This window comes from Pogona vitticeps, chromosome 6, assembly GCF_051106095.1.
Source record: "Pogona vitticeps strain Pit_001003342236 chromosome 6, PviZW2.1, whole genome shotgun sequence".
Taxonomy (NCBI): domain Eukaryota; kingdom Metazoa; phylum Chordata; class Lepidosauria; order Squamata; family Agamidae; genus Pogona; species Pogona vitticeps.
This window is the reverse complement of record NC_135788.1, coordinates 57,021,115-57,036,485: the sequence shown is the minus strand read 5'-3', so window position 1 is coordinate 57,036,485 and position 15,371 is coordinate 57,021,115. Positions and strand designations below refer to the sequence as shown.

The window sequence follows — 15,371 nt, the reverse complement described above, 5'->3', positions numbered from 1 at the left end:
GCTTGAACAGACAAATACATATAAATACCCTGGAGTAACATTTAAAAGTTCAGGCACATGGTCAGGTCACTTAGAATCTGTAGCTCTGTCAGCTGAGGCATCCCCAAGTGCTATGTACTGTTTTTCTTCTGGACCAAGCAGAAAAATGGTGGCATCACTAATACAATTGTACAAAGACAAACTGCTTCCTCAGATTCTCTGTTGAACCCCAGTATGGGCTTTTAAAAATATTACAAAATTGGAATCTATCCAATGCCATTTTTAACCAGATCACTAGGGGTATCAAAATCTACTTCCACAGTCATAGTCCATCATGCTACTCCATGGGTACTCTTGCTAAGAAAGCAGCTATGCTGTTTTGGCTCAAGATAGTGTACCATATGGCCTCATTCCTGGTCTCATCGGCATATGAAAAAATGGGAAAGGACTCAGGTAGCTAAGATTATTACAATTATATCAAAGCTCAGTTACTCCCCAGCCTACCTCCACAGAATGGGATATGAGCCTGCTCGAGAAGAGATCATTAAAAGTGTATGCGATTGTGGCGATCAACTCTTTGTTGCCCCTATTTCTTTGGGCCTCACAAAGGAACATACGCCCTTTTCGCTGCCACCAGGTATTCTCTAATACTACTTCCAGTCCCACACAGGAGTTGCCACCCCCAAAAGGTCATATACTTTAGGAATCAGGGTTTATGATTAAGTATTCTTTCATTATTATTCAACAGGAAAAACATATATGAGTTGGTTCAGGTGTTAATACTTTTAGGATCATGCAGTCAATCACTTTACTATCAATTTTATATCTCTCTTGCTATGCTTATACGTTCATTCCTGCTGGTTCAATGTGTTTTACTTTTAATTTCCTTTCCTAAACCCCTTTGATTTATTGCTAAACCCTAACACTCTCTATACATCTTCTGGTCCCTGACTCTTTCTACCTCCGCCTAACTCCAACTGTCCCTGTCTCTTCAACTCCCTCTAACTGTCATTCTAACTCCGCCCCTCGTGCTCTATCCTTGGCTCCTCCCCCTTTTTGCTGTGATGGACAGGCAGGAATGACATCACCTTTTTGGATTCCGCTACAGTGATATTGATATCCAGACTACCATGGTACCTGTAGCCTGTTGTTGCTCCAATCAGATATACAAAGGCTTTTCCTTGCCTTTTGGAAAGCTTTTGTGGGGATGTTGGCAATTCTTTGGTTCTGACTCTCAAGGTCAACTCCAATTCTTTGGTATCAAGTTCCGAGTCCCAAGTTTGAGTCCCTACAAAAAACAAGCTTTTTCCACAGAATAAAAGGGAGAGGGTAGGTGGGTTCCGAGTCACGAGTTCAGTAATTTAAAAACAAGCCCAAGTCAAATCTGAGTTGAGTCACCTGTGCAACTTAAGTCTGACTTGACAGTGAGTGCTGCAACTTGAGTTCCATCCCTGCATATTTGTTACTTATCAGCTCACACCAGCCGAGACAGCTGTTAACTAAATGCAGACAGAACCCGTTACAGTTGAAAGAGATTCAAGGACATTACATGGACCAACATGGTACGGGCAGACATTGCTCATTAGGAGTTCATGGTATATTTTATTCAAGTTAAAAAAAATTCATTGACCCCTGATTTGTAGGTTAATAGTTTTGTTACATGTTGATTTAACATGTAGCCCTCTTTAGGCATTGGGCGCTCTAATGCTGCCCCATGTCCCAGAAAACTGGGGGTGCCTCATGTAAAGCATGGAACGGGGATGTATGGTATAGGCAAAAAATGTTAGTGAAGTGCCTCACATTTAAAGTAATATACATGAAATCCAGAGTCTAAAATTACTGTTTGACCTGGATTTGAATACATTGTAGCAAAAGAGGAATTCTAGAGTGGAGATTTAAGATGACGGTTTTATCATCAGACCTACAGGCTTACTCTCAGTTTACAAGGGAACTGAGGTTTTAATGAAGAATCTCCTCATAGGCAATGCTTTAAAAAACCGGGTTCTTCCACCAATTTATGTTGTATTGCCAATTGGCAAACTACACAGTAGTAGGGAATTGGCACTAGATAAAATTTCATAATTTCTGATAATTTCTTATATTTTGTTCCAGATAAATATTAGCAATGCTAAGGTGCCTCTGGAATATTCAATTTAACTGGGATATATAAGGCAAAGAAAATGTCTGTACTGACCTTGTTGGCTTAAAAAACACAAGGACTGATGTATTTATGAGTGTACAATTGGAGTCTAAAACTGAGAGCTGGTATGTTTTCTTTCTAAATTAAAATCATGCTTTTCTTCATACAAAAGGTGCTGATCTTCCTTACAATGGTCAAGTGATAGGAAATGGTGTTAACAGGAATTCCGCAATTATTGGAGGTAAGAACACTGCAGAGGTATGGATTTATATTTATACATTAACAAATTACCGTGCATTCAAATTTCTTTAATACATATGCAATTTGATTCAGATTTTAATTTTCAAGGCTAACCTACCAAAGAGAATGGGGATTTCAAATATATTGGGCCAATACTTTTAGAAAGCTTTGAGAAAGAAATGATGATTCTTGGAACAGCAATAAGCAGCAAATTGCACATGCTGGCTGACTACACAAGCATTTATCTGCTGTTTGGCCACTGCACGAATGGACTGGTTACTCCATGGCAGTGATCAAACTATGACTTTGCTGGAGTGAACTAGCCAACCCCCAGAATGGCCATTTCTTCATATTTCTGGTCCTTGTCAGTGGCTTCAACTTTTTTTAGTGCAGGTAGGATTGCTCTGGTTTGGTTCCTTTCCACCATATGCAATTGCTGGAAATGAACCAGAAGTGAACTACCCTCATCAATTTGCCAATATTGTGAAGTGGCTTCAAAAGAGAGTCACTCCAGGATATTGGCAAAGTACTTCTTCAGCTCTGTGGAGGGGGTAATATGCATACATGTATGTGAGTAGGTTTGTAGATCTTAAGAGTATGTAAAAGAGGAAAATTTATTCAGATAATTAAACACATATCCAAACCCACACATACAAGCTTCTGCTTGCTAATTGTATTTCTTATTGGGTCAGTGATGGCACAATAAATACCTACTACTACTACTACTACTACTACTACTACTACTACTACTACTACTACTACTACTACTACTACTACTACTACTTGTATTTCTTAAGTGTTAAAGAAATAGCTAGAATTAAGGATTAATAAAATCACTATCCTGATCAGTGTTACAATATATAAATAGTATGCAACCAAGCAAGAATGAACAAGCTGTGTTATCTGCATAAGAGAACATGTGTAACCAATCAGATTCTGGCTAGTGTCAGCCAATAGATGCTGACACTAGATGCTGTCAAATATAAGAAAAAGTGTCAGTTAATCCGATGCTTTTCTGCTGATATGTTAGTTTTTAGTTAGGACTTTACTGCTAGATTTCTCCTGTTAGTATGCTACTAAAGAAGATGTTAAGATGGTCTGATAGAAGGAGTTTATGGTGTTTCAGGTCATAATCTTATGAGACAATTGAGCAAGTTGCATTTAAATGATAACAACTGTGAACAAGATTGTGAACAGGAGAACAGAAGTGTGCCGTCCTCCACGAAGGAACCAAAGAAAGAACATGAAGATTGTGCAGTAGGGGAGTTGATAAAGTTGGACGATGAAGGAACAGGAGTTACGAAAGCAGTGGAAGTGTTTCTGGCAGAAGAGAAACAGAGACAGGCGAGGGAGGAGTTAGGACAGTGGGGATGGGAGGATATAAAAGAGGAGCATGAAGAGAGGGGGGAGAAGGAGCGGAGAGAGAGAAGTGTACAAACAGATGAGACTGGAGAGCAAAGAGATAGGAACTGGTAAAAGACTTTCCTAATCTGATGATGGGAGGAGGATTATTGCCCACTCCACCTGATCAATATCTAAAGGGGGTCGGTGAACAGAGTGAAAAATGGAAATGGGAAGCAACATCTCCTATTCTGGGTTCAGGGAAGAAGGAGATCCCTTATGGTACCAGTCCCTATCTCCCCAGGTTGGAGGGTTCCCGAATGGTGCACCCATGTTGTGGGACAGCTTGTGTAGTTCTGAGCGCGCCGCTGCAGAACCCAGTAATCAGCTCTATCCTTGGAGTGAAGAGAATGTGAAAGAAACTGGAAATGTTGAAAATGTTAAAGTTATAAGTTATAAGTTGTTGCCGGAGGTAGAAATGTTGGATCCATTTGGTTTGGGAGTTTCTGGAGTTAAGGACAATAAGCAACCGTTGTTTGCACCTGTTGCTTCGTCGCCGTCAGTTCTTCCCACCGGAACTCCTGGCCCGCCCACTCTTTCAAAAGAACCCAATCACAAAGATAAATAATTATTTAAGCACTACAAATAAGTTACAAATAGCATGTTTTGAAATAACAGATCAATTAAACAAAGGATTTTTTTCCTATGACCCTTAGAGACTGTTTTAAAGTGTTTGTGTCTAGCCAGAGTCTAAAGTGGCAACAGCAACAAACTATACATGGGCTAAGAGTAGTTTTGGACCCAGAAGAATTGACGCTTTAGAACTTCTACATAGTGCAGCCTCTATAGTTACAACAGGAAATAACAGATTGTCTTTCATCACTACAAGGTCTTCTCTGTTATGAGACCACAGGCAAGAATGCAAGATCTCAGGCATGGGACATTGAGATAAATAGTAATCAGAAACAACTGCAAAATAAGAAAATTGAGAAAGCTGGTACCCAAATTAAAAATGATAATATGCTTGGGGCAAACTACTCTACCACTAAAAAATAACATTTTACTGTTCGTTCAAACACACCAATGACCTGCAAAAAAGGTATCTGCACCTTGAAGAGGAGGAACAATATGCTCCCCTACTGACACCTCAAGTTGTAACATGTAAAACTGAGTATATTGACACCCCCCCAAAAAAAATGGATCTGGGTGTGCTTTTCATGATAAGAATGGGGAACTGGATTGATTGATTGACAAACCTTGCACCAAGATGCCCCCCTGTTAGAGCTCTTCCTCTCTGATATCTGATAGCAACCCTTGGAACAAAGAGAAAATTTTGGTTGAGGCACAAGACAAGATTAAAATTGCCTCAGGAAAAATAGCAGGATGGACGTCCAAGCAAAATGCTGCCAAGGTTTTGGACTGTTTAAGAGCTCATGATGTGATTTTTATACAAGAAACCTAGGCCACCAAAACAATCTATTTAAATTGGTTTTTAGTAAGTGATATGCCTGCTCAGGCTACTAAAGGAAAAGGTAGACCTAAGGCTAGCTTGGCAATATTGATACCAGCAACTCTTCAAGCATCTGTTAGGTGGGCACTCCCCTGTGAGAAGATAGTGGCTGGTTATATTGATTTTAGTGCCAAATCCCCCCTTTCTCCCCCCTCTCTGAATGATATAAAGCAGGCCTGGGAGGATTTGGAATATTATATAATAGGCCTAGAGTTTAATTTCCCCAAAGTTCAGTTACATTTTTTTAAATTTTCTTTTTATTATTAATATTATTTATAAAGTCCATCCATGTTTCTTTAACATCATGTCATCTAGGGTCAGCTTGTAATAATTTGTTAATACTGTACAACTACAATTAATCTATACAGCATACTTCTAACCATTGATAAAACAGGTTCCATGTTTGATAATATTCTGCATCTTCCTTTCCTTTGATTTTCAGTGTGAGAGTTCAGTTACTTATAATGCATGTTTTTAATGCAAGATTAGGGTTTAGGATTAATGTAAGAATAATACACTTTTCTCCTCTGCTCTTTGGGGGTTAGTTCATAATGAGATGTTTGCCTTCAGCTATGACAAAATCTCTAAAGAGTCTATGGTGGGCTATGGAGACATCCGTTTGACTCCAATGGTGAGCTGTCTTGCCCTTGAAATTTTAAATGGAAACCCCTTCTTGATAAAAGTGCAGAATTCACTTATGTATCAGGACATGGGAGTAGAGTAGTGTATTTTGTGCTGATTTCCCTTTTTATTTAGTTGGGTTTTTGAATTCTCTGTAGACTACAGGCTGAATAGTAACCATCTTCCTCTCAGTGTCACCCTCTCCTTATCAAATGCTGTTCACTTGAATGCTAAATCTCATTTTCAGGATAAATCTCTAAGTCTAAAACACAAAATATTATATTAAGGTAAAGGTAAAGGTTCCCCTTGACAATTTTTGTCCAGTCGTGTCCGACTCTAGGGGGCGGCGCTCATCCCGCTCTTCAAGCCATAGAGCCAGCGTTTTGTCCGAAGACAATCTTTCCGTGGTCACATGGCCAGTGTGATTTAGACACGGAATGCTATTTACCTTGCCACCGAGGTGGTCCCTATTTATCTACTCGCATTTGCATGCTTTCGAACCGCTAGGTTGGCGGGAGCTGGGACAAGTGACGGGTGCTCATTCCGTTGCCTGGATTCGATCTTACGACTGCCGGATCTTCTGACCCTGCAGCACAGGCTTCTGCGGTTTAGCCCACAACACCACCACGTCCAATATTATATTGGATTGAGAAAAACAACAATAAGGTGGCAGGTTTTTTAGTTCTCCTGAGGGGGAGACTTTGAAAAATGTAGTCATGGAGGCCACAAGTGTTATCTCTGCTTTAAATAATTACTCAGCTTTGATCACTCCTTTGAATGAATGCTCTTTTAACTACAAAATAAACCCCTTCAGAAGCTGTAGGCACTAAATGGGAAAAAAGTGGTAGGGGGAGAGAAAGAAGGGGGAGTGATAAGAGAGATTCCACAGCAACCCTGGTAGGGTTCACAGCACACCAATGTGCACAGTTTGGGAACCCCTGCTCTACCATGTCATTCAAAGTCTCAATTGAATAGTTGTTAGTCAATGTAAGCAAATGAAAGTCAGCAGCAATAAAAACATTTCCCAGTTAGAATAAAAATGATTACAGAGACAGACTGGCAGTAAGTGAATATATTAACTATGTTATGTCTAACAGTAATATTTAAAAACGACTGTACTTGGCTAACTTCAGTATTTAATTGAATGAATTTTTTTCCTTTGATAGTTTTAAAAGATTAGCTAAAATTATCTCTCTCTCTCTCTTTCAGGTGTTATTGCTGTTGTGATCTTCACCATCCTTTGCACCCTGGTGTTCCTCATTCGCTACATGTTCCGCCACAAGGGGACATACCACACCAATGAAGCCAAGGGGGCAGAATCTGCTGAGAGTGCTGATGCAGCCATCATGAACAATGATCCTAATTTTACAGAAACTATTGATGAAAGCAAAAAAGAGTGGCTTATTTAAAATGGGGGGATGTTTTGAAAGTGGAAATTGGAGTTGGACTAGGACGACCTTTTCAGCGAGAGCTCTTTTACAAACTCTTAAGCATATCTAGCTTTAAAAAGGGGGATCCGCACAACTGGAGAAGAAAGGGACAAACATTAAGACTAGAAATTCATCAGCATTTCAGAACAGTTAAAGAAAGCAATTGTTTTTAAACAATTATAGAACGATTTAAAGCAAATTACCCCCTTCTTATATCCATATAAACCAAAAGCATAATTTAAGACATTCAGCATTGGTTCATGCTTGTCAGTGAGCATCTGTCTTCTTTGTCTGTGGCTAGAGATATTCAAAAATACCTATCATAATGGAACATATTATGGAACATCTCTCTATATATTTTTTAAAAGCCCTTTATGATATACATAAATCTATCTATCCACAAAACAGCAAATTGGTTTCTAAAGCTCTGGACAGTTCTTCTCAGAAGTTCTTACATAGATAATTCCCTTAAAAAGAAGCTATAATAGCTGTAATATATTTCAGTAATTGTTATTTAAATGTGTGATTTAGCAGCTTTAGCTTGGGCTTACATGATTGCACTACAACTTTAAATGACATAAAATATTTCCTCTGCTCAGCAAGTTCTGGCAACAGTCATTCTGCTGTGGAAAATAGAAATCTAAGAGATATATCTTCTGGTGTTACAATTCCACGATGTGAGAGTTGCTGTGCCCTGACCCGGTCACATCTTCTGTTTGAGGTCACAGGGGAAGAACTAATACTATGTCTCATTTAGACACCAGTACTGATTTTCTTTCCAGGAGAGAAAATGCTTGACTCTTTCTCATGTGACTTGGGATTTCCAATATTACTGAATCATGCAGGAAACTGCCAAGCTACAGTGGCTCCCACATCACTAATGGTAAAAGGTAATCCTCTACATTCCTATCAAAGTGTAATTCCCATGAATTCTTTTGTAGGTAAACCAGAACTGTCAAACTAATTTAAAGTTGATACACAGCTGATATTCAGAGAGCAAGAAACCCAGAATATAACAAGCATTTGAGAGAAAATCACATTTGCCTGTTCTCAATATCTTATCAACTTGTGTCAGACCTTTGAAATCTATATCTAACATAGACACCTGATAATGATTGTGTATATTATATACTGATAAAACATGTTTTAAAAAGCCCTCTATCATTTTGTCTTTGTTAGAAAGAAGTATCTTAAAGCATAGGCAACCTTTTCCCCCTTCCAGATCAGACCACTCCACATAGTTCTGTTATGATTTGCCAACCTGAGAGCAGGACAACATTTGTTCTACCTGTGACATATTGGCATATGTTATACATATACAGACACATAGTAGGGAATTAGAGCCAGATTTTACCAGTTTGTTTGCTTCTGTTTCCTATACGTAGACCACTGCAACAATATTGCTACAGTTTTGGCAACACATCTGATCCAGAAAAATTCATATAAAACGTGACATTAACTTCTTTTTCTTCTTTCATTCTCCCTTTAAAACTTTATTGTGAAGGATATTTGTGATGCATTTTTTAATAAAGAAGGTTGGATAGTTCTATGTGCAAGAAGAACTACAGAATGACACAGTCCTGGTGCACAGCTTGTTTAAAATGTACATTTTTATCACCGTTAAGGCAATTTGAGGGCAATAAGGCAATAAATGATACTTCAGGGATAAGACCCATACACATCAGTTTAGACTTGCACACTTCTTAAGTGAAGAGATCAGAGACCAATTACATTCATAATGGCCCTTGGAAGCCATGGTTGTGTGAAAAAGCTGTCTCCAACCAAATATAATGACTTGAGCATTCTTGTCATATGAATGCTATCCCTACTAGTGGATCTGTGTCTATCAAATTATAACAGAGACCACTTCTGTAATCTGAGTCTGTTTCAAGCAGGCTGAACCACCAGAACTTTCCCAAAGAATTCTGTGAATTGTAATTTAATGAGGGTGAGTTCTTAGTTGTCTGTCTCTAGCCATTTCACTCAACTTAAGTTCCTTGCATTTCTTGGTTAAGTTTTGTGACAGCTAAATGAGTATGAATCATGCTTAAATATATATTGTGTATCCGTCATACATCACTTCATAAGGAATTTCTTATTGACTGGTCTTAGGAAAAGGCCTTCCCATGTAGTAGATTATCCAGTACTTTGATGGCTGTTGATTCTTTAATTAAAAGAATTCCCACTGCTGATTAAGACTATTTTCCACCTGATGAAGCCTTATAGAAAGTTGTAGAGTTCAGTCTAATGAAGATGTATTGTCTCTCACTTATTATGTTTTACAGAAATAATTATTTCTTGTGAAAAGGTTTTAGGCCTGTGAAGACTCTGGATTCATGTAATCCATTTGCTCACTTTTGGTATGCTCAGCTTTGAACCATCATCTATTCAGAATGATTGATTGGAAATCCAAAATAACTAGCTCAATGTACTAAATACTACTATTCTCTTTTAGCTGAATCCTCTCCTCCACCCCCACCCCTGTCGGTTGTGGACTACAGTGCTTTATATATTACAAAAGCCTTGCGAACTGGACAGAAAACTTTCATTTAGTAATCTTCTATATTGCTACATATCTCTGTGCATGTGTCTGTGTCCTTTCCCCTGAGTTTTGGTAATGTCAATAGGAAATGTATCCACAGAAAACAGAGAAGGAGAGATAGGAAATAGACTGTTGGAAGAAATTTTGTCTATGAGACATAAAATTCTCATTCACCCTACTAATTATAATGAGGAATACAACTATATCTCCTCACTTTTAGGAAGCCATTAATGCCTTTGTGACAGCAGTGGCCATTACATTGCCTTCTTCTTCCTCTTTTTGAACCCATCTGTGAGCCTAGCAACCAACTTTGCTCCTTTGCCATACAGAAAGGAGCAAAGAGTGCCTTGCTTAATAAACATGAGAGGCAGAGGTTAAGAATGGATGTGAACATACAGAAGTAAGTAAAAATCTGTATATTCCCCTGTACGGGGTTGGGCCTACTACTAGCCAGGGTAAGATGGTGGCCTCCGGCTCTTCACCATGTAAGCTGGCCATTGTTAGTGATTTATCTTCCTTTAACCTCCATCTCTATAGTCTTTTGCCATTTCTTCTACTTGGAGCCATGCATAATGCACATAACTGGTTGAAAAGTGGTCACCACCAATGGAAATGGAGATGAACAGGAGAAGAAGGTCCTGTTACTGCCACTAGCTGCTGCCATCATCACCATCACCTATTTACCTCATAGGAACAAGTGTGGCATTATGGCAGTTAGGACAATGGTAATTGTCTTCATGCCTAAGGGAGGGTTAATTCTGATGCTGCCCTTCTATATACGTTTTCACCATCAGATGAGCTTCTTGCTCTTAAATAGATTTGGTATTCCTTTCCTGTATTCCCAATCTGGTGAGAATATTTGTCATTGAAGTTTGTAACTGAGGTTTTTATTTTGTTCTTCTTTATATACTATGAAAAGATCCTCTTCAATGAGGAAAAGTAAATTATATGATATGCTTGTACTAATTTTCTCAGCTGACAAAGTCATTTTTCCTAATTCTAAAAGCTATTATATCAATTAAGTCTTGATTCTTCTGAGATCTCCATTAATATTTTCTGTAATGCAGATAGCATCAGTGAAACAGAATGAATTAGAAGGGGGGAAATTGGCATGCTGATCTATTGGAACAAAATAAAATCCAAATTGAAATGTGGGTAATCCCTTTATTTTGTAAATGTTATTAGGATCAATTATTAATACAGAAAATAAGCAGGCTCTTGGTTTTTCCAGAACTGTTGTCCAGATGGTAAAAATTAGAGGCAGGGAGGAAAATGTGGAAGTCCAAACATTTTTTGGCTAAATGTTTTAATCCTTTGAAATCTTCAGTTAAATGCGGCCCCAAGGTGGTGAATAAAGCTTAGTAAATCAAGTCCTCTTCAGGTGTTTGTCTAAGCTCAAGGATAATGTTTATATGGGAATGCAGATATGTCTCACCCCACAACCCACTCCACTCAGAAATCATTCAGACCTTTTGACTTTTAATGCAAAGATCTGCACAGGCACAATAAGCATGAGTGTCTGTGGAGGGTGCCCCTCCCTTTATCATGAATTTTGCATTTCTTTAATTGTGCTTAGGCACATCAATATGCTCCCAACTACAAAGCAAGAAGTATAGTTAGAATGATTACTTGAGACCAGTAAGGTCAGTGACTGAATAACAGTTCCCTCTGCCAGACCAGATCTAATCTACTGATCTAATGAAGATGGGGCTTTTCATGATGGCCTTATAGGTCCCTTCCAATTCCATTATTCTATTATTCTATAAAGAGGACAAGGTAAACACTGGAATGGTATGGAACAGGCCAGAACAGAAAGTTCTTAAGAAAAAATAATGATGCCAAAAAAGTAGGATGTGATGGAAATATCTGAGCTATATTTTAGATCTCAAACAAAATGAACATTACTTTTTTTATTAATCCTTTATTACCCCAAACTGTCCAGAATGGAACACAGTGGACCAGAATGGCAAGTTCTGAGTAGGATAACTGAACCAAATTCACAACAGATACATGAATAGATGAAACAGATGAGAGGTGGGGCTTCATCGCAGCAAGACTGGTCGGGTTTCAGGAGGGCTCCTCAAACTGACCGAGACCACTTGGTTTTGACCCGCCCCCAAAAAATCTTGTAGTGGGAAGGACTTTCTCTAGGAGAAGTAAAGTCTGAAGCAGCAGAATTTGACTGAGAAGGGAGAAGTACTGGGGGGGAGCCTTGTTTTTTCTTCTATTTGAAGTTTCATCTGAGTGCAGAAATCGAGTGGGAGCCATCTTGGCAGAAAGCTGTGAATGCCTCTGACAGAGTACAGGAGGATTTTGTAAAATAATCTTGACCAGAACTTGAAGTAAGTTGTTTGTTTTACATATGGAACTCTTAAGACCTAAATAATGAAGAGAGTGGGTGCAATCTGTCAGAGAAATTGGCTAGATCTTTATCTGGCCAGACGGGTGAGCACTCCCCCCCTTCATTTGAGGCTTGATTGAAAGAAAGAAAGAAAGAAAGAAAGAAAGAAAGAAAGAAAGAAAGAAAGAAAGAAAGAAAGAAAGAAAGAAAGAAAGAAAGAAAGAAAGAAGGAAAGGAAAGGAAAGGAAAGGAAAGGAAAGGAAAGGGGGAGAAAATGACTTTGCTTGTATTGCTGTAATAAGACTTGCTTTGGCAGGACAATATAACCATAAACTAGTGAATTACAAAGTTGATGGATTTAAATCTCTGAAGTAGCCAGAAACAGTATTGGGAAAAGATTTTAAAAGGAAAAAAAGCCCTTCTCCCTGCCAACCATTCCTAATTATGAAGACTGGAGAGAAAGACTGAATTGTAAATATTATTTGCCCCAAGACACTAGCTGCCCTTGTGAATATTTATTGTGTTTACCACCTGCTGGAAAGAAATCCAGATAATACTTGCAAAGTGACAGTAACTGCTTGAATCATGGAACAAGAAGCTCTCAAAGACTAGCAAAAGAATATTCAAGACATGCTATTTATTGGATTACAACAGATAAAAGGAGAGATGGATCAGCTATTTGAACAAATTAAAGACTTAGAAACACAAATGAAATATACAGTGAAGATGGAGAAAAAAACAGAGGGTCCCAAGGCAGAGCTGGAAGAACTGCGACAGGAAACAAAACAAAATGAAATCAACTTACCAAAACTACAAACAGAGGGAGATAATTTTACTTCTAGATCCCAGAACTCTTCAGAAGAAAAAAATGGAAGATACAGTTCAGCTGATAGCTAATTTGTTAACCCCTCTTATGGAGATGTCAGCAGTAAAACTGCAAGAAATGGTGAAACTTACTATAAAAGGGAGGAGAATGGAGATAATGGGACATATGCCATGGCAGATGGGACAAAGAAGGAGACAGTACATGGATATGATGAAGCTTTTGGGAGCAGATCTAATATAAATAGTTGATAAGATGGAAGATGAAGGGATCGAAGATTACATGATAAAATGGGTGTGGCGTTCACCCTTTGTGGCACCTACGTGTTGTGCCCTCACAAAGGCTCCAGTCATGTTTTCCTCTCACTGCCACCAGTGGATTACCTCCATCCACAATATAAATGAAGTTTGTAAAAACATTTGTATTGTGAATGCAAACATAATTTATTTATTGAAGTGAAGCCAATTTAATAATCACAGAAGTTCTTCAGATAAACATTGTACACAAGTAAATCAGGTCGTCTCAATACATACTTTTCTCTTGCCATATAATTACCACCTTCTCTATCTATTTAACCAGCTTTATCTCTATTAGTATCTGTTCCTTCTCTCTCTGACTAACCAGTCTCTTATCTCTCTATCTGTATCTCTCTCTGACTGTCTGACTCTCCCTCCTCCTGCCAAACCTTCATATATCCTTTGACTCTGCCCCTCCAATCCTCTCATAGGCTCGTGTAAATTAGATCATGACTATGAGTGGCAGGAGTGACATGGGGCAGTCGTCACAATGGGCACAAAATATTGGTTAGGATATTGATTTAGGGCAGTAGATATAAACCTGGCAGAATAAGAAAATATAGATAACAGGAGATGTCAAATGATGTAAAAGAAGGTCCTTTGTGGTGAAAGATTATATGAAAGATTATATAATAAAATGGGCACAAAATATTGGTTATAACATTGATTTAGAGCAGTGGATATAAACTTGGTAGACTAATACCAAACGTATAAAATTAGTAAGTTTAAAGATAAAAAGAAAAAGAAGGTCCAAGGAAATGGAAGATTAGTAACTAGATATTCTGGAATGTTGCTATATTGTTTTTCTCTTTGTATGCTTTCCCTTTTTAATATAACTGTATAAGTGGGTGTAAGAATATTTTTTTCACTCTCTGGAATTTTACTCTTTTCCACCCTTCCCTCCCCCTTTTTTACCTTGTCCCTCTGTTTGTACCTCAACCCTATGAAAAATTAAAAACAATGTTAAAGAAATAGATGAAACAGATGCAAAAAGCCACAAATTATCCAAACAAAAAATATTCCAAGCAGGAAATTGATACTGTGAAAAACAGCCCATAACAGTGACTTCCAAGTAGTATAATCCAACCAAATTCACTGATCCTTCCAGGAATAACATTCTAGCACCCATTGCAGACAGAGGTTTGTTGTTGTGAAAATTTATTTATTTTACTTATTTATTTTATTAGACTTCTATACTGCCCATCTAGAACATGTCTACTCTGGACAGCAAATTCTGAGTAGGACAGCCTAACCAAATTCATCCATCCTTTCTGACTGGGTGGGTGGGTGGGAGCTGATACCAGCCAAGCTATTAAACCAAATGCACTATTTCATAGAATTATAGAACTGTAGTAGGGTTGGAAGGGACCTTGGAGGTCTTCTAGTCCAACCCTCTGCCCAAGGCAGGAGACCTCATACCATCCCGGACCTCATACCATCCAGGACAGATGGTATGAGGTCCAATCTTTTCTTGAAAACCTTGAGTGATGGGACACCCACAACATCAGGAGGCAAGCTGTTCCCCTGCATAATGGTTCTCACCATCAGGTAATTCCTCCTTATTTCCAGGTTGGATCTCCCTCTGATGGGTTTCCACCTATTAGTTCTTGTCTTACCCTCAAGTCCAATGGAGAATAAATCAATGCCCTCTCTTCCCTGTGCCAACCTTTCAGATATGGAACACTGCTATCATGTCTCCCCTCAGTCTTCTCTTTGTTAAACTAAACATACTTAGTTCTTTTAGTCATTCTTCATAGGATTTTGTCTCCAGTCTCCTGATCATCTTTGTTGTTCTTCTCTGCACCCCTTCCACGGCCTCAGTGTCTTTTTTGTATTGTGGTGACCAGAACAGGACACAGCACTCCAAGTGCAGCATCACCAGCGCGGTATAGAGTAGTACTGTCACTTCCCATGATCTTGACACTGTCCCCTTGTTGATGCAGCTAGGTGTTCTTTTACCACTTCCTTGCCTATTTTGACCTGCTTCCCACTCGTCTCCCACAGTGCTGCTTTTGACAGGATGGCCCAATTTTTCTTTTTGCTTAAATACAGATGCAAAAAAAAAAAAAAAGAATTAAGCAGTTCCGTTTTCTCCCTGTTGTCTGTCA

The 15,371-nt window shown here is 38.6% G+C and overlaps 1 protein-coding gene across 2 annotated transcripts in view; it reads left to right on the top strand.

Annotated features, from left to right (window-relative positions):
• CNTNAP2 (contactin associated protein 2) overlaps positions 1-12,370 on the top strand; it is a 2,051,986-nt gene extending 2,039,616 nt beyond the window's left edge. For both annotated transcript variants that reach the window (XM_073002555.2, XM_078377431.1), the window contains 2 exons: positions 2,292-2,360; positions 7,041-12,370. In XM_073002555.2, the coding sequence (XP_072858656.2) occupies positions 2,292-2,360; positions 7,041-7,240 (269 nt within the window). In that variant the 3' untranslated portion in view covers positions 7,241-12,370. The remainder of the gene's footprint in view (positions 1-2,291; positions 2,361-7,040) is intronic.
• The last annotated feature ends 3,001 nt before the right edge of the window (positions 12,371-15,371 follow it).